The following is a 19192-nucleotide window of genomic DNA, read 5'->3' as shown; positions in this document are numbered from 1 at the left end:
TTTAAAAACAACGCTTCTATTCAAATCGCTGCTGTGGAAGGTAGAGTAGATTTTAAAGAAGTTATGCAGACACTGAAAGGATCGAGCACGGCATGCTCAACCTAATAAACCTCATGTCCCTATGACCCTATTACTGACTGCGAAATTGTTATCTTTTGCGGTCTCTTTCGAGGTACCACCGTGATCTCGCTTATCCATCTATAGGGTGCAAAATTACCAACAATGCAGTAACATCCTAAATACTTATTGTCTTTTTTCTTCAAAATGACCTTCTTTCAAAGCGAGTTAGGTCGTATCGCTGGAAGAACAGTTTCTCGAAAAGAAGTCAACTTTCTCAAGGATTATAATGCTAAACAAGGCAGAACGCGGTAGAGCACCAAATTAGCCATAAACGTTAGCAACCCCATAGTCACTTATGCTCCCTTCTCTAGCGGCAATGACATCGTCGAGGATCAATCCACTATCTGATGTTGGTTCTCATAGGTTGAGTATATCCTGTACTCGACCCTACTACTCCTACTTTAGTCCTACTTTTCTTTTTTTTACTTCCTACACCTACTTTTGATCTACTCCATAGTACACATCACCGATCAATAAACTGAAGCTCTTTTTACAGCTCTCCGTTCCCTATTTTGTTTCTTAGCAAATACATCAGTACGTAGCTTCGGAAGCGTTATTTTTTCTTAATTCCGAAGTCAGCAGTTTTTCACCAGCTGCAATGCTTTTCACTACAAATCTGAATTTAGCAGCACAAAATTTCGCTGTTACTTGCGATGTGCGCTGACTGCACTCCTTTCGAAGTGGCATTCGGTTGATAGAATCGCTGTTTTATTTTGTCATTTGGTCATGCATCATATTTTATTCTCTCCAAGAAATCCTGAAAAGCTATATTAGAGGAGGCCAAAAAAGAAATAGGACTATCAACGATTAAGTGAGAGAATTCTGCGAGACGTCGTGGTATATTTCAGGTCGATTTGCCCGTTTTTTTCTATATTGATCCTGACTATGCTAACGATCCTGCTCTGGAGTATTTGGATAATATTCTTCTCAGTTACACATTTTTTGAAGCGAAATCAGATCTGCAGTTGCCCAGTCCATTTGATCCGAACAATCGACCTTCAGTAAGTCAACTTTCATTTTTTTCTTCTCTATTCACCTGCCAATCGACTTCAAACCATGATTTAGTAACTCTTTAACTGAAAGTGTGCTTTGTGAGACAACCAGTACTTCTTGAAGAATATCTTAGGAAAGATCGAATATTTGTTTTCACTATAAGAAGGTAATTTCTCGGTGTAGGCTAACGTGGATTGAGGGAATAACTCAATCCACGCTCATCTATTCACATTGCAGCTGACTGCTAATGCTAAAGGCAGCATAAAAGTAAAATTCGAAGAAGAATCTAACCATATCCAGCTAACACTGGAGTAATTCGTTTTCTAAGTCTTGTTCATTTGCCCCCGCTGCGACATCGTGCTCTACGGCAAAGACTGCCTGTAAACAGCGCGCGAAATTGTTGGATTACTGGAATTGAAATACTGGAGCTACCAACTGTTGCACTTTTTTTCGCTACAAACAACCACAGTTGTTTTCCTTCTTTCCTTTAGAGTCATTAGTTAGTTTCCTTTATCGATATTCGTTTCACTTTTTGGAGGGTTTAGTTTGACTATACTGCAATAGAAGTAGCGTTTGCATATAATACTTCTTATTTTGAAATCTAATACGTTCTCCTTCTATGTTTTCATGGATATAACTTTGTGCAGGAAGCGCCATTAGCATATTTCGCGCTAGTGTAATATGTATAACAAATTCACATTCTTTTCATCTCTTTTATAAAGTATGTTTTAAACCGTTTTGAGCTGAACTTTCCCCAGAAATACTCTGGGACAGATCACTAACTTTATTCGACTTCTCGAGCGGAAGTACCAATCAGCTTATGTAACCTATTATGGCAGTATAATTTTGGTTGGTTTCCTGTGGTATCATTAAGTAAAAGTACTACCTCGTCTGGAAAAAAAACTGCTGGCAAATTGCTAAAGTGGATATAGTCACCAAAAACTCAAGATCCATCTATTTTTATCAAGTTTAGGAGCAGTCCATTTATTGGTTAAAACTAACAAAGACGCGGAAAGTTCGATATTCTCTAAAATTCTCGTCAGCAAACACATAGTCATCATATAAAATGAAGTTCGGAGATTTTCATGTCTTAACAATTTGATAGGAAGGAAGAGATATTGTCAAAATGTACAGCAACCGTAAAAAACATTTTTCTTCGACGAACCTTCAGTTAAGGAATGGGGTGCGCTCCTACTAAGGATCCATAATATCCACATAACTTATGTTACATTGAAAAAAGTCTTGTAATAAGATAGCGGAGTCCTTTCTTTCACATTCCTATCTGTTATTTGAGTTGCTTCATTCATTTGATGAAATTCTTCAACTGAAATTTGCGCTCTACGGAATACTTTTAGGTCAAACTAGAGGACCCGCCCAAACCTGCGCTAAGATAGAATTAGAAAATTAATAGATTATTCGTTGAGCAAATTTTACCTCAACTTTGGTTTGTATGCTATTGAGTTGTTTGGTTTGTTTGTTTGTTTTTATGTTTGAATACCTACTTTTATTGTAGTCGTTTATTCTGAACCAAACATAGCTCTGTATGTACATTGCGAGGAATAAATTTCTATCAGAATGGATCGAACTATTTTTGTAATCTTTTTTGTGGATATTCGTGGTACTTTATACTTTATGTAGTCATTATATGTAAGTGTCAGGAATTGTAGTTCAGATTATTCTTTATTGCCACAGCTTTATCTTGAACAGGGTGGCGATCATGACTCGTAAGAGGACATTAAAGAGGCCAGCAACAACGAAAACAGTGAGTCGCTACATGAGTGACTTCTTATGATATGGAGATCACAAATGTGTGAATTATGGATATTAAAAAAATCCTTAATTTCAAAGACTTCCAACGGAACCACTGAGAAAATTTCGGCGCTCCCAGAGAAGCGAAAGAAGCAGTCTGTCAGCAGCGGTTCTTCTAAGCCAGCAAATGGGTAATATACGAGAATTTTCTTTGGTTTGAAGTCTTTTTAAAACACTGATGCGCTATCGGTTCAGTCCTTATTTCTGGGCTTAAGAGCTTCGTATCACATCACACGGGAAGAAGATAGCGAAGTTCTCAAGAGGTGGAAGCTGTTGGATCCACACTTTTCCAATCGAACAGTACTTTAGAACCCAGAAAACGTTCTTAGGGACAAGGACCGTTCTCAACTGACAAACGGCTTTCTCATTTGAAGAGGCGATAGCTTGTAAATGACAGGTCGTCAACGAAAGTGAATGACAAAGTCATTCGGGACACTAAAACATAAGCATTGGTGGTCGAGGATCCAAGACGTGCAAGCTAAAGCGTATCAGGGAAGAAAGGAAGATAGAGCTGGAACTAGTAATGCTTTAAATTCACCAAACACTTCAGACAGCTTACTGGAAGTGAATAGCTAAGTCATATCATGTAGTACTTCAACCGCCTTTGACTTAAGAAAAGTCTTTGTGCTCTAAGAGCGTTTTCTGCGCTCTGAAGTAGTTTGATCGGAGCAGTGTTGAGTACCCCTCCTCAATTACATTTTGGGGAAAGTGTAGTTGGGGTGGGGCACTCAGTGGCACCCTCATTTCCGGACGTTCTAACATACTTTTCTTCTTTTAGTAACTTTAGTTTGCATGTCATAAATTCTCTTAGACTAATGCATAGGCGTTAGGGCCCTATTGATTAAGCAAGGGCGCCACTGTGTCCCCCCAACTCCCCTCCCCCAATCACATTTTATCCTACGTTTTGTCACCCACAAATTCAATTAGGGGGTTCTGGTTAGGGGCTGTAATTGAACTGTTTTAAGGTCCTCTCTCGTCGTGAATAAAAATGGTTGTGGATCTATGCACGTCCCGCAGTTCGTTGAAGACTTCTTTTCTCTGGCCAAAAAACTGTGCAGTAGTGATCCATGTTGTAAGTACGATTCTGTTCTGCAAATCCAAGACATTCTTCAACTCCCTTACTAGGCTTTCTACCACATTTATGTGGATTCCTCCAAACTTTCAAGTCTGACTGAAATTTTAAGCTTTTTTTTTTGCAGTTTTCTAAACGTATCTAAGTGCCCGTTTTCACTAAGAGCAATTAATTTAATTTGCTTTGCGTTGTCACATTTTTAAAAAAATTACCTCAATCTTTACTACTTGCTTTCTTCTTCAAGTTATGACATTTGGAACTGTTTCTGTTTGTGGCTCACGGAGTCATTACCATTTTTACAATCATTTTCCAAAAACTAGTATTTTGGTGTGTCACTTTAGTCAAAGATTAGCAAGGTTAGGATTATGTATAGGGAGGAATGCTAATCACAGCTTATTTTAAGCGTCCTTCAAAAAGCTTGCGTCTTGTCGACTTGTCGGTGTTTTCGATGTGCTCAACGGCAGTCTAAACACAGTAGATGGTTGGTTTGGTTTATTTTTTGTGAAAAAGTGGCTTTTGTTAGATACAAACAGATATCATGGGGGAGCTAGTGCATCGAAAACGAGTGCATTTTCGAAAACCATCGTTTTAGCGCTGCACTATGTTTCTAAAGCAAATGTGTTAATTCAGAGAACCAGTTGTTTCTGCATTATCGTTATGCTACTGATCTGCCCGAGATGCAAACTGTCCTTGTGTGCGAAATGGGCAGATACTGCTTATGGAGGTGATTTTCAACGCTTTTATACTGTTTCAAGATTTGAGCGTATGATTTTGTATCCATACCTCTATCAGGGACATTCCAAATAGCGAAGAAGGCTGGATCGTCTACGTTCCTAATGATGAGCATTTTCCGAAGATTGAGGTACATAGTTGTTTCATAACACTCACTCTAAATTTAGCTCTACAAGGAAATTTAAGGATGAGTGTGTTTGTTTGAGAATTCGTTTCCAGCTGGTTGGAAATCGTATAGAACATGCCATAGTACACCTATCCGAGAAGTCGAATGTGGATGCTGCTGAGTTACTTGCAGAGCTTGGCGACGTCAAAGCTATAAAACAACAGATGAAGTCCGCCTGCGCTCTTCGCAAAAAGAAGAAAGTAAGCACTTGTAAATTATAACTACAACTACTTTATTTATATTAATTTATATGGGGTAAAATCGCTGCATCTTCCCTTTTTTTACTTCTATCAGAAAAGTGTCATCAGATATTAGATGTAATCAAAACTACAGAACCATCTCTAGTCGTACTCAGTTACTCGAAGCTGTACAACAACAACATAATGGTCACATTTCAAAGTATTGGTCAATTGCGCATTAAAGACGCTCGAAATTTGAGAATAACCTCATATTAGCTTTTGCATGTGTGGTTCTGATCATTTGTAAGCGAGGTTTATTATCGGTGGACTAGCTAGTAGAAATTTCACGCTTCATTAACTAGAGTGTATCATCTGGTTCAGTTGTAGCTCCTTTTCCCTCCGCTCAAACCCCATTTGGGCAGCTGTCTCCCACGTTCCGTTTGTAAGGATTCACAAAAGCTTTAGTTATGGTCTCATCTCTACCTCAATTACTGACCTGAAAGAGTTCAATGGTAAGATGCTAGGAAAATGCAGTGAATCCATCCGCTCTTCTCTGATGTGGACATTCGATGCACCTTCAGTTGTTCTAATTCTCCACTGAGTTGGCAAATGCTGTTCTCCACATGAATTTTATTTCTTCATACACAGTCTGCTGCCCACAGTGTGGAAAGTTGTTCACTACGTTTTCAATATTGATTTGCCTGCTGTGCATAGCTGACCTCAATTTCACCGTCGTATCCTGGATGCCGCTCAAAGGTGCAAGTGAATGAAGAGGATATTTTTCGTTGCTTTTTTCAAGATCATAGATCAAATTGTCGTGTGCAAGTATAGTTCTTCATATGGTCCTAAACATATTAATTTTGGATCGGTGTCTATCTTGCTACTATTTAACTGGTGAGACAGATTTCATGCTAATGATTTTTGTATTTTCTATTTAGAGCTCTAGATAATTCCTTATCGTAAAAGTGACATTTTAGCTGGGGAGTGCCCCGAATGGTGCAGGACTTTGGGTACAGGTTGTCAACGATGTTGGATACCGTCCAATTTCAGAAGATGCAGGTAAATTTTCTTGCCGTAAGAGAGTGTTTCGTATATGGTTTATTTGCGTGTTTTTAAATTTAAATTATTTGTTTTGAAGAGTTATTAATTACTCGTTCTGAATTACTTTTGAGATTTTTCAAATATCCGATTTATTTGCAGCAAAAATCCGGAAAACTCTTGATCTTATTTGTAATACCGACGACGACAGTTTGCGAGAAAAGAAAATGCAGTGGTTGATGGAAATCGTCACCTTGGTTCAGGCCAGTGATGTTTCGTAATTCGTTTCGGTTTTATGCAGTCTCTGTTCATTCTGCGTACACGTTTAGTGAGAGACGGTTACTGTGCAGGATCGTATTTCATCCGCTTACAACATCGTAAACGTAGGGCTACCACAATCTCACTTACGTATATGCAGATATTTGAAATGAGCAACAAAGAAATCGCCGGTCATCCGGTTTAGCGTATTCTGCACTGAGTGTAGTTAAATCTAACAGTTATAGTTTGCCAACGACGAATGTGATTTTGGAATGGGTCTGGAACTCGGTCATTGGGTGTTTCTTGCAAATCACCCGTCACTGGACAAGATTGCATATCGTATCCTTTCTACTGCTTATACTTTGCTGCAACGATCGGAGTATAAGAAGATCCTTGATGTTCAAATGGCTCCAGGGATCCGCAGAAGAAAAGAGCTCGACGTTCGAACAAATAACGCAGTGTCTTAGTGTTTAAGAACAGGCATAACTACCTTGTGTTTATTGATCTCTCCCTTTTTCTTTTCCTAATGTTGGATTGATGCTATTTTGAATTAGTTACTAAAAATTGGGTGCTTTTAATTCTCTCTTTTTAATTTTCATCTTCTATGTTATTGCACATAAGTGGAAACATAGGGTTGGTGGGCAAGCCCATGCGAAAGCATGACAGTCAGGTATTTTCGCACCAACACAGACTACAACTAATCGATTACTCATTCCGCGTTCTCGACGATAACTTCTTACCAGGAGTGGCCGGCTTTTCCGTATCGGACTTGGCTATTGTCGCGTATGGTTATTTTTTCTTGAAGCAGTTTCCTAAGAACACAGCCCAGCACTTCCTGAGAATGTAAATCCTGTTTTGCGCGAAAACTCTTTCGTAATACTCCTTTTTCTATGTTCCTTGTTCATCGGAATTATTATCCATTCAAACCGTTGATATTTGTATCCGTTTAAATGACGTTTGCGCCTGTACTTGGAAAAAAAAGATGTTAGAGGTCTTTTTGTTTACGTCATCGACTGTCATCATTTGTAATCGATCAATAGCGGCTGCGCTCATGTTCAGCAGAGATGTTACAGCTGTAGATGAGTGTGCTATTGTTGATAAGTTAATCAAGTGAAACGAAAATTATGAAATCAAATATAACTTACGGTGCTTTCTAATCTGAAATTGTAGTTGGCTACACAATAAAGAGAAACCACACGAACTTACCCATCAACTTCATGTATTTGTAATGATCCTAGGTGTAATCATTCACAAGCTGTTATTCTTCAGTGTGATTTATAAATTTTCCACATCAGTTGTCTCCAGATTTCAAAGACGTTCCTACATCGATTACCGCAACTAAATTTGATTTATTTTAGAGTCGCTAGACAGGTATTAGTTAGCAACTCCCAGATTTTTCTTTTTTTAAACATGGAATGATCCTTCATTCTTCATAATTTATTTTGTGTTTGCTGATCAAGTTGCTGGTTGGAAATTTCTGCTTTTGCCCGGTGACAACCAATAAATTACTTGCAATTTAGAAAGTTCGGCACTTTGAAAATACCTAAGCAAACTGCCCCACCGAAATACGTTTGGAGGTGTTTAGTTGAGATATCATTGAAGACTAGCACGATAGTGGCCACATTTGGCCGTTTAAACCACAAATAATAGAAAATAAAAAGTAGTAATAAATAGAACCAAATAATAAGTCAAGGAATTTTTCTGGGCTTCTGACGACAGAACGATATAACTGAAACGGCTGACAATATTGAAGGGATAAAGGGATTGGGATTCAACACTTCTCTAGTCGAATTTTATAGCTCAACAATTTTTCTTACATCACAAAACCGTTCCTAACTCTCAAATGACCTATTGGAAATAATAAATAATAAATAAGTCATAACATGTAGTACTCTAAAAAAAACTGAAAATAGCCTGGCAGGTAACTTGTCCTCAATCCGCATTTGATAATTAAGAACGATTTTTGCGCCCTATTTCGATTAGAGCAGTGTTGGTTGTCCTGATTCCAAACTACCTTTTAAAGCAAAGGTCTCGTTGAAGTTTTCAAATTGTACTTTCACCATCTAGCATTAAATATTTCCATTTTACCAACATTCAATCTCTTCAGGTATCAAGCACAACTATCCTTGAATTTTATTCGTTTCATCACCGATGTAGCTCTGCCAGAAAGACAAGATGACGGACATCAAGGTGTTTTTTTATTTCACACGGATAAATGCAAGTGCAAAATGAGGAAACTATTGAGGGAACTCTAGTCTATATAGGTTTGGAGCAATTATGATAGTCCGACATACTTAGGCGGAAATTTAATGTGCCACTGTTTCGCTTTGGGGTGTTGCTTGCACTATTCCGACATCGCACACCCGAGATGCGCATCTGTGGCGCACGATTTACGTTCGGAACTTATTCAAAACTTATTAAGCATTATTATTCACTTAACTTATTCAAATGCGGTTATCGGTAGACCTCAAGTTTGATAGGAAAACTGAACTGAGGAAAAATTTTATGATTTTGCTCCACTTATAATGATGCGTCGTTTCTCCATCATACATTTCACTCAACAAGGAGCACGTTACGTAACAATACGTTCTCTTACGTGAAGTGGTGGTTATCCTGATCCGATTATGATTCCGTTATCGTTGGCAAAACAGCGCAAGCTCGCGGGGCCACCTTCCAGGTGAAATGAGGACGTTCGTGCTTCCTGTGCATGTGACGTTGCGTGATACGAGTTCGCATGTGGGAATTGCCAATGATGGAGGAACCAGACTCGGATTAGAATCACTCACGGCTATGATTAATTAGGCTCACTATTGTGGTTTCTTCTCTTTTTTTGCGACATTATTTGTATTTAAGAATTTCTGAAGATGGCCCACGGAATAGGTTTGGTTGTTTTTGTTTGTTTTGTGTTTTTTGTTTTCTTCTTCAGCTTCACTTCTAGGAGCCTAGGAATCAATAGTGACTATAACATAAAATAATAATGACATGTCATTACAGCCGCGGAGACTTACAAAAATGATTCATTGGTGCTTCAAATAACACGACTCATTTGCACAGCAACAGATCGATGATATCGGAAATTCCCATTGCTTTTGAATCACCATTATATGGGCGGAGAAGTTTTGTCGGGGACTTGGGTAAATCCTAACGCTTCATTTCTTTCTTCAATCTTTCATCATAGTTGCAAACGATCTGAGTAGGGGTTGTTTGTTGGTTGAATGAGGAGAAACATGTGAAAAAAGTTCTCTGCACATCTAAACCAATCCTCTAATTTGACAACAAAACTTCCTTTGCATTTCTGCCTAGGAGTGACTGTTCTCTGTCTGGAATACTTTTTTTCTAAGTAATTGAAAATTTAGGTGGTTGAATATCAGGTTACGATGACACGCCCTTTTACTGACACTTTTATAGGAATTAAAATTATTGTCTTTTTATTTTATTCTATTATTATTTTCCTTTTCAATGGTTTTATTTCTGAATATTTCCCAAAATCCTTTCCCAGAATGGTTTCTACGCGATCGTTTTATCAGCAACGCCGTTTAGATTGTACCGCTTGGAGCAGGACAGGATGTTGGGCGATCATGTATTTTGGTCACTATTGGAGGAAGAAATGTGATGCTAGACTGCGGCATGCATATGGGTTACCAGGATGAACGTCGTTTTCCAGATTTCTCGTGAGCTTTCACATAGTTGCTGTCGTTTTCAATTCTATTATATTTTCCCTCTTCATGATGGATTTCTCCGGCACTACAGATATATCGGTGGTGGTGGAAAATTGAACGACTATCTGTCATGCGTGATTGTTTCACATTTTCACCTGGATCACTGCGGTTCTCTACCTCACATGAGTGAGATCGTTGGATTCGATGGTCCAATCTACATGACTTATCCGACGAAGGCTATAGCTCCTGTTCTTCTGGTTAGATTCTTCCTTCATTCTTAGATTTCTTTCTCTTGGTATTTGGTTAGTGCTTTTTGTAGTTAAAAATGGTTTGAATTGAGTTATATATTTTTGCCGAATAATCTCTTCTCAGTCATTCCTGTTGATGTTCGGTTTGACAAGGCTGACACCAGCATTATTTAGACTTTAAATTAACTGTCTCTGAGAGAGGTGTGGATCTTGCTCGGGCGAAGAACGTAAAGAATACTATATTTTTCCGGAAGGAGCTGGTCAAGATATATTCGAGTCAACGCGACCTCTAGCTCGGTGCATTTGCGTAAGCGGTTGTGCTAGCAGTTGCGACCCGGACTGCAGAGATGAGTTGAGCTGACGAGGGTTACCCTCCATCACAGTCGCCAACTCTTCCGCACCGCTTACGCAACAGCACCGTGCTTAAGTCCGTTTTCACCTGACTATGCTTGAATTCTCCGAGCCTTTGCGTTCTATATCTCCTTGGATCTGTTCTCTTACGGCTTCTGTCCAACGTTAAAAATATCATGTGCTTTGTCCCACTTACGTTGACTAAACTTGTTCCTGTTTCTGAAGCGTACAGATCTCTAGAGTGAAGCTAGTAATAAGGATAACAACGACGTCAAAGAGGTGCTTGCAGAGCACATCCCGCTCTGCCTGAGACACTGAATTTTTGCTACTCACCTTCTATGTTTTTCAATTTACAATTAGCTATTGTGGAGTCAATATTATTGTTTTTCTGTTTCTACAACTAATCGGTTTCGTGTTTTTAGGAGGATTATCGCAAGGTCCAAACGGAATTCAGAGGTGACACCAATTTCTTCACTTCCGCCAATATAAAAGCGTGTATGAAAAAGGTGTGGTCTCTTTTCTTGTACTTGGAAATTATTTCCATCGTATTGATTGAGTGACGCGAGTATTGTTTGATGGGTTTATTCATTGTTGACTGTGAGATGAAGAATAATGAAGGGTTTACACTGCATTATATCTTAGTTGATGCTGCGTTTAACTAAGATATACTGCAAAGGGGAACGATCGGCAATAATTCCGACGACGGGTCTTGACCACCACGTTTACGTGACTCGTATCTAAACTTATACCCGGCTGCGAGAAGCTCTGCTCTTTGGATCAATGCTGATGGGGACTCGCAGTTCCAGAAGTCCTCTACTTTACGTTAGAAGCGCTGGTCGTGGATAGTACCGTAGTGAAATTGACCACATCATCGTCAGTAAAAGGCTTTGCTTGACGGAGGATCTGTTCTACCAAGGTAGATACCAGGACCACTCCATAGTCTCTTTCAGGACTTTCCTTATACGGAAAAGAGAATACGAGCGGCTGGTAGAACTTCTTCACGCCTATGTGAGGAAAGCGTCAGAGGCAGAAAAGAATTTGCTGTGCGTGTCGATGCTTCGCCGTTAACGGATGGAGAAAGTCATTGACGATTTTTACTCCGATTAGCACCTTTTTTTTCAAATCCCTTACTTTTTCCACCACTTCTGCGTCATCTAGTTGCTCTTTATCATCTCCAACACTTTCTTAACAAATTTGTCTGTTTTACCTATGGGTAAGCGTGCTGTTGCTGTCAATTTGCAAGAGCTAACTATCAATATCATATCTTTAGGTACAAAGAAAAAAAAAAGCCCCTCCTAGTGTTCTTACAAGTACTGTTATTAGAATTAGTCAACATCAAGTCTAAAGACCTAACCAGCGTTATTTTAATAATTATACAAAAAAAATGTCGCCTTTGTTTCCCCGTCTTCGCCATATTCCTTGATCGAGTGATGTTCGTGTGCCACTGTGGAAGTTTCAGAACTGAAACTCTTCTTCTGAACAAACAAGGTGTGCCGCCCACACAACTTTATGAGCTTAAGATACCGGCAAAGTAAGCAAAACAGGCGGTATATAATCAACTATTCTAGTACCTCAGTACGTTTTTCTGCTGATTCTATTGCACTGAAAGGATTACGGTAGATGAAATCGCTTCTGGCTATGGGAATAGGGGAATGGGGCTCATTGTAAAGTGGGATGTCTACTAACAGCTGAAGTTTCAGGTTATAGCTGTTAATCTGCATGAAACAGTCCAAGTAGATAGTGAGCTGTCAATTCGTGCCTTTTATGCTGGCCATGTGCTCGGTGCGGCCATGTTCGAGATACGAGTTGGTCATCAAAGTATATTATATACAGGTGTTTCTTGATGGTATCTTCTTATTCTGGCTCATTTTAGAAAAAAAAATCCTTTTGAGGTGATTACAACATGACTCCCGATCGTCACCTTGGCGCTGCCAGAGTGCTGCCAGGATTGCGTCCGGATTGTCTAATCTCTGAATCTACTTACGCAACCACAATCCGTGATTCGAAAAGGGCACGAGAGAGAGACTTTCTGCGAAAAGTACATGACAGGGTGACAGCTGGTGGAAAGGTGCCGTCAATTGCTTATGATTATGATTGTGTCCATTTTTTCTTCACAAGCTTTGTTCCAGGTTCTGATTCCCGTTTTCGCTTTGGGTCGGGCTCAGGAGCTGTGCATTCTTCTTGAGTCGTACTGGGAACGGATGGACCTGAAAGTGCCTATCTACTTTTCTCAAGGACTAGCAGAAAGAGCTAATCAGGTGTGATTTGGTTTAAAAAAAAAGTCAAAAGTAACAGTACAATGTCTATTAAAGTTCTGTTTTTTTCCTTCTACAGCAGGAAGAACAGGAAAATACGTTCACCCCATAAAATTCAATAGTGCAAATCGTCCTGTCTGAGGGGATACTGGCACATGTAACAGCAAATTCGGCCTTTCGGGAAATTGAGGACAACTTTCGTCTGACATTAGTTTCGATGCTATAGCATCTTCTTTGAAGAGAATTATTTTTTAGAGAGCCTAACAAAAAGATAGGTCCGCTCCAAATTTTGTAAATTCAGCAGCCACAGAACTCCTTATTGTTCTTAGCGTTAATTTGTTTAAAAACAACTTGTAAGCTATTATTTCCGCAGTATTTCGTTGTCATTTTCAGTACTATCGTCTTTTTATTAACTGGACCAACGAGAAGATTAAACGTACGTTTGTCGAGCGTAACATGTTCGATTTTAAGCATATTAAGCCACTAGATAAGGGTTACGAGGAAATGCCCGGAGCTATGGTATTGTTTTCTACTCCAGGTTCGCCTTTCCTCCTATAGATGACCAAAATCATTTTTTGAAGCTTTTTTAATTTAAGGTATGTTGCATGGTGGACAGTCATTGAAAGTGTTCAGAAAATGGTGTCACGACCCTAGGAACATGATAATTATGCCTGGTTGGTCTGGTTTCATGGTGTTCATCACCTCAGTTGTAGTCCCATTCTATTCAGGTTATTGTGTTGCTGGCACTGTCGGTGCTAAAGTAATAGGAGGAATGAAGAAGATAGAAATTGAGGGTAAAATGGTAAGTGCTACATCTCAAGGGCTGCTTTCTCGTTTTATTCATTCATTTTGTAGCATGACATCAATTTGGGTGTTGAGTACATGTCGTTCAGTGCGCATGCGGATGCCAAAGGGATCATGCAGGTTAGATAATTTAGTTTCTTCGTTGTTTGTGAATGAGAGTTTACCCAATTTTTCAGTTGATCAGAGATTGCCAACCTCGCACCGTTATGTTTGTGCATGGTGAAGCTGCTAAGATGGAGTTCCTTAAAGTAAAAGTTGAAAAGGTGGGGTTCTCACAAAAATATGGGAGTTAATTATGCCATTTACGAATCTTACAAATATAATAAGATTCAAGTATTCAAAGAATAAGGTAGATAACTCAAGAAACGACATTAATATTCATTAAGGGAATAAAACTCGCAGTCACAAACACAAAAAAATCTCGTATAATCTTTCAATGTACTATAATCTTTAATATACTTTTTAAATTTCACATATTTTCGAGATGTCTGCGTCGTAAAATAGATAAGGAAACTTTTTTCCTGTCGCTCCAGCATAATTTATACCTTGGCAATTTGATCATGATTATTTGAAATGATTATTTCATAGTTGAAGTTGCTTACATATTCTCTGAAGCGAATTCCCCATGTATTTTGTGAACAAACGCTGATACTGCTACACTTCTTTGCTCTATTCGGTTTGATAGTGGTTTTGTTAATATATATATATATATATATTTGATTTCAAAACAATGTCTAATGAGGTCCTAATTGCAGGAATTTCGTGTTCCTGTTTTCATGCCGGCTAATGGTGAGTCAGTGGTAATCCCCGGAATTGCCACTTTAGAGGTTGATGTTCCTCAGGACATCGTCCAACGATGCATCGAACTTGATCCTACACCATCGAAAAAAGCATGTCCATTCTCGGCTTGTTTGGTTATGGACAAGCAGGTTAACTTTTATCGAATTTGTTGTGCAGATATTCCCTATGATTTTTGTTATGCAAATATTCTCTCTTTGCAGAATGGTCTAGAAGTGATCTCTTGCGAAACTGCTGCGAGTAGGTTGCAGATGCGGTTGCATTCCATTACTCTTTCACAGCTGGTAAAATCTCGAACGACTGTGGATTGGAGAGCTCTTTCCGAAGCACTCACTATTCATGACAGCCATTTGCAACATAAACAGGTGCGCATAGAGCTATGAAGCATCTATTTTACAACAAATAAAAACAAAATTAGCTTAGTTAACGAACTCTTTGACATGTTTTTCCCTAACATCATCCTCCATGTACAGGATGGCATCGAACTGTTTCATGGAGAGATTTGCGTCTTACCAGTGAAAGGGGATGAAAATCAGGTACCCTTTATAACCTAATTGGAAAATCTCCGCTCCCTGCAATTGTAAATCCAATTTCAGGTGGAATTAGTTTGGGACGAATGTAGGGAAGCTTGGCAATCAGTTATACTACAAACTATCCAGGAAACATTCAGCAAGCAGCCTTTGGTTGTTGTGTGAACGGCTTTGATCTGCGTGTCATACAATTTACCACTATTTTTCCCCCTTTCTCTTACCTAAATTTTATATTGATGAAGAATCGATCAATTCTGCGTGGAAAAGTCTAAGCTTTAATTTATTCATGTGATAAAATTCCGTGTCGTATATTTGTACTTCTGCTTCGACATAAGGATTCACTCCTTGACTTCTTTTCTGTATTGGGTTTTTAGCATCCTATTTACATCCCATTTATATGAGCATCCTATTTGAGTAACTTTCTCAAACGTTGCAAGCATTATTGCTTCATTTCTTAAATGTTACTATATATGACTCCCAATTTTTAGCATAAGCAAGGAGGGGAGAGAGATTTCCACGTTTTGTAGTACTAGTTTTTAATGGAATTTACGGATCACTCAGAATTCAACTCCTGGACTGACTTGTACACTTATCAAACAGGTCCGTGCCCGGAGTGGGTCCTAAATATGGTAGAGTTGAGTTGGAGAAATTATGGCCTTTCAAGGTTTGAATCCGATTAACTGCTAATGAGTACACTACAGTTTTAGTGGACTTGAGTGGTAGAGGTACAGATAAAGACCATTTTTAGTCTATCCTTATGTTTCGATTTTATTGCCGAGTGTTGTTATTTTTTTGTCCTCCAGTGATGTACTCTCCTCCACGTCTGATTAGAAATTACAAGTACTCTGCCTTATGTAGACCACAACATCAAAATGAGTAGAAGTCCAATGTCTGAAAAGTCTAAGTTCGCTAGTTTTCTTTGTACGGAGGGGTTTGTAATTTCTTGTCATTTTCTTTCTCTTGTGAGTAACTTGTTCCATTCAAAAAGGAGATAATGGAAGCTCTCAGAGACGGTTTTTAACATTCCTTCTCAAAAGACTTGAGTGTGATTCAGTGCAGTTATTGTCTTTCAATGTAGTATTGCCACTGCGCTTCAACCGGAGCCGTTTATGCAACTGCACGTGGCGTTAGATCATTTTTGTCTGACTATATCTTCAAGATGAGGTGGGTGTGGCGCAGTTTGAGGTCCATTGTATGGTCTGGATTGTTCGAAACCACCGTGGTACCAGTCAAGCTCTTCATCTCTCCACGGTTGATAACCAGACTTGCCTGGAAGGATAAAAACACTGACTTGGTCATCGGCTGGCCCCGGAGGTCATTGTGTAGGTCAACACGCGTTCCAGAACTTCAATGATAACGAATTGCACTAGAACGCGTTGGCGCATCCTAAGTGGATTTATTAATGGCAGTGGCCTTTTATCCTTTTCCTTTACCATTTTTTTATACATTCAAGTATAAAAAAATGGGAAGTCAGCGTAAAAGAATTGATTGACTTGATTTTGCTTTCATTCTCGAAGGTGTAATATGTGGTCACGTGGTTTATAACGCACATATTAGGTTCAGTCGTAAATAATTTCTGTTCTGTTTCTTTTTTTTTACATCCATTATGATTGTGACGTACTGAGTTCTTTTGCTAACTCGTTCGCCTATCCTCCTTGGTTCGTCTTTAAAGGTCAGATCTTCAGAACGGAATTTGACAATTTATTACCAACCGATCGATTATCATTCCTTTACCATACACTCTGCATATAGCAGAATTAAAACGAAATTGCACCAGGATTCAGATTGTTTTAATTAGACTATGTATAGAACTGGAAGGACTAACATTATCTGGAACGTCAGAGCTGAGATGCTTTTTATTGCCGAATTTCTGCTCAGGTTTTCTTGTTTTGGTCTGCCATCTGTGCATTTAAAAATCACAAGTGTGATGTTTACTATCTCTACAGAAATCATTTGTGTGCTGGTTTTATCAGTTACACTCTTCATTCACGGAATTGTTCGTTGTTCGTGTTTGAATTTATTCTTAGTAAATATTTGATAGTTTAAGTTCTATTATTGTCTTGTGACTAATTGAATCTTCAGCTTTTTGCCAATGCTTGCGGCAGGTCAGCTCGTTAGCGAATGGATTCCCGCACAAGAAATCGAGAGATTTCTCGAACTTGGGGATCTCGTTGAATTCAGAAGGGTGGCAACTATTGGTGGAGCGCCGCGAGCCATTTATACCGTAAGTTGTATTTTTCAGATTTGATTTCAGAAGTGAATGATTTATGAGCAGAGGTGTAACGAATATTGTTGTTCAGCACTGGGCGCTGTATATAGGAAGACATGATGAAACTCCTCTTGTCGTGCACTTGTCAGGTGATGACAATGATTTCGAAAAATTTGGGAGGAGTGGTGATAGAAAACTCGACTCGTTCAGTGGATCTTCGGGCCTACTTAAAGCCAGCACCGCTGAGGTTTGGTTGCTAATGAAGATTTTGGAAAAACACTATCCTAAACAAAGTTGTTTAGAAAAAACTAAGTTAATAGAATGAGAAGTTCCCTATCTCTGTAGAGCAACTGCTGTTTTCATCTAATTAAATCGACTTTGGGTGCGATTTCTACAGTCAGTCTGGTAGTTTAGCAGCCTTTTTTTAAATGTAAAATTTCGGCAAAAAAGGTTATCGGGTTATCGGGAAAGTGCGGCTGTGTGGACAGATCGCTCTTTATAATTTTTTATACCGCTCGCATTTAATTAAAGTGAATGCGCCAGGTGTGGTCAACCACCTACAAGAGTGGACCAATGATAATTAGGACCGAAGAGTTAGTGCTAAGTGCTTGGAAGTAAGATAGTAACTTGCTTGAAAAGACCCACCATGACCAACGTTTTTGATTCATCATTGTTTTGAAATTAAAAAAAAAATAGATTCCAAGAAATTTCCTTCCCATAAAAATACTTTCTTGTAATAGGTCTTAAAACAAAAGTATAGTCGGGTCAAAACGACAGGAACCACGGCGCAGTTGCGTAAGCGGTTGCGCTTGAAGCGATGCGGTAGAGCGTGGCGGTTGGAATCGAGGTGGGACCATAGCGAATTGCAGCAATGAACGGTGGTAGCAGGGGTCCTCACTCGATCTTAATAGCTGAGCTCACCGCATTGCGTCGAGCAGAACCGCTCACGCAACTGCACCGTGCTTCATGTCGTTTTGACTCTACTGCGGTTACTTAAGTGGTACTGCGTGTCTCTTCGGCGATTAGAAGACTAAAGTTTGGGATCAGATTCCGTTCTTTGAAGCGGTTAGCGTCCATTATTTTGTCCAGAGAACAGGTTCAAATCGTAAGACATAGTTTAACTATTGCGCGATCTTAATACATTTCTACGTATGACATAAACAGGAGTATCTCGCACAATTTTGTTAAATGATGGCTTAATAGAATAGTAGAAGAATAGAATAGAAAGAAATAAAGTAAATATCACAATAAATTATAAGTTGGTTAAAATCGCTTGATGAAAGATTCATTCGAGTCTGACGTTTAAGGTTCGATGCGATCCCCTTTTGGCAGTAGCTGGTGATGATTTGGTACGCATCAATAATGGTCACGATGCGGATCATCGACCGTTCCCTCCTAGGATTATTGTTGAACGTGCTACCATGCAGGTTTGTGTCATAATACATAATGTCGAAGCGAAATTTTGTTCTCTTCTTTTTTTTCAGCTTGGTTCTGGTAACTATAACTTGGTTCTCAACAACTGTGAACACTTTGTGAAGTGGTGTCGTTATGGAAACAGGATCAGCGGACAGGTTGTGCAAGTTTTGTGTAACTATTCCATTCAAAATTTTTCGACTGACACCGTCAAAAAAATTATTGGCTGCCTAATGCCTAATGACTAAAAAATCTCTCACTAGGAGGAATGAAACAAATGTTTTTCTGATGATGGTGTAAGAAATGAGAAAGAGAAAACTAATCTAGCCGACTGATCTCAAGTTGTGAAGTCGTGCTTAAAATCCACGATTATTTATCTTTAACATCTAGACATAAAATAGAAGACATTTATTGCAAAAACTACTATAAATATTTAGATATCCTCGTATTTAAGCGAGAATGGCATTTGAGCGATATTTGCGGCATATTGGTGTTATTGTTAGTTTTGTCAGCAGTTCAAAATAAAGTTGGGTTGTAGGTTAAGAGTATGAGTATTGC

General features: G+C 38.9%; 1 protein-coding gene across 6 annotated transcripts in view; it reads left to right on the top strand.

Moving 5' to 3' along the window:
• RB195_000344 (uncharacterized protein) overlaps positions 1 to 19192 on the top strand; it is a gene marked incomplete at both ends in the record, with an annotated part of 33453 nt that overhangs the window by 2008 nt on the left and 12253 nt on the right. The window contains 25 exons of one of the 6 annotated variants that reach the window (XM_064196619.1): positions 969 to 1121; positions 3118 to 3185; positions 3888 to 3994; positions 4398 to 4475; positions 4625 to 4718; positions 4787 to 4856; positions 4946 to 5092; positions 6049 to 6130; positions 6272 to 6366; positions 6613 to 6807; positions 9908 to 10038; positions 10118 to 10283; positions 11048 to 11131; positions 12326 to 12458; positions 12518 to 12693; positions 12755 to 12883; positions 13274 to 13418; positions 13477 to 13554; positions 13609 to 13682; positions 13736 to 13804; positions 13861 to 13947; positions 14440 to 14613; positions 14686 to 14847; positions 14956 to 15018; positions 15079 to 15177. In XM_064196619.1, the coding sequence (XP_064052501.1) occupies positions 969 to 1121; positions 3118 to 3185; positions 3888 to 3994; positions 4398 to 4475; positions 4625 to 4718; positions 4787 to 4856; positions 4946 to 5092; positions 6049 to 6130; positions 6272 to 6366; positions 6613 to 6807; positions 9908 to 10038; positions 10118 to 10283; positions 11048 to 11131; positions 12326 to 12458; positions 12518 to 12693; positions 12755 to 12883; positions 13274 to 13418; positions 13477 to 13554; positions 13609 to 13682; positions 13736 to 13804; positions 13861 to 13947; positions 14440 to 14613; positions 14686 to 14847; positions 14956 to 15018; positions 15079 to 15177 (2859 nt within the window). Of the gene's footprint in view, positions 1 to 968; positions 1122 to 2468; positions 2508 to 2830; positions 2876 to 2961; positions 3054 to 3117; positions 3186 to 3887; positions 3995 to 4397; positions 4476 to 4624; positions 4719 to 4786; positions 4857 to 4945; positions 5093 to 6048; positions 6131 to 6271; positions 6373 to 6612; positions 6835 to 8542; positions 8558 to 9907; positions 10039 to 10117; positions 10284 to 11047; positions 11132 to 12325; positions 12459 to 12517; positions 12694 to 12754; positions 12884 to 13273; positions 13419 to 13476; positions 13555 to 13608; positions 13683 to 13735; positions 13805 to 13860; positions 13948 to 14439; positions 14614 to 14685; positions 14848 to 14955; positions 15019 to 15078; positions 15178 to 16090; positions 16198 to 17094; positions 17237 to 17312; positions 17469 to 18528; positions 18649 to 18705; positions 18793 to 19192 lie in introns of those variants that run through there. The other 5 variants (XM_064196621.1, XM_064196622.1, XM_064196620.1 and 2 more) reach the window with 5 other exon arrangements.

The sequence above is a fragment of the Necator americanus genome, chromosome IV (genome assembly GCF_031761385.1).
Source record: "Necator americanus strain Aroian chromosome IV, whole genome shotgun sequence".
In the NCBI taxonomy this organism is placed as follows: Eukaryota; Metazoa; Nematoda; class Chromadorea; order Rhabditida; family Ancylostomatidae; genus Necator; species Necator americanus.
The sequence above is the reverse complement of the archived record's forward strand: the minus strand, read 5'-3'. Positions and strand labels throughout refer to the sequence as shown.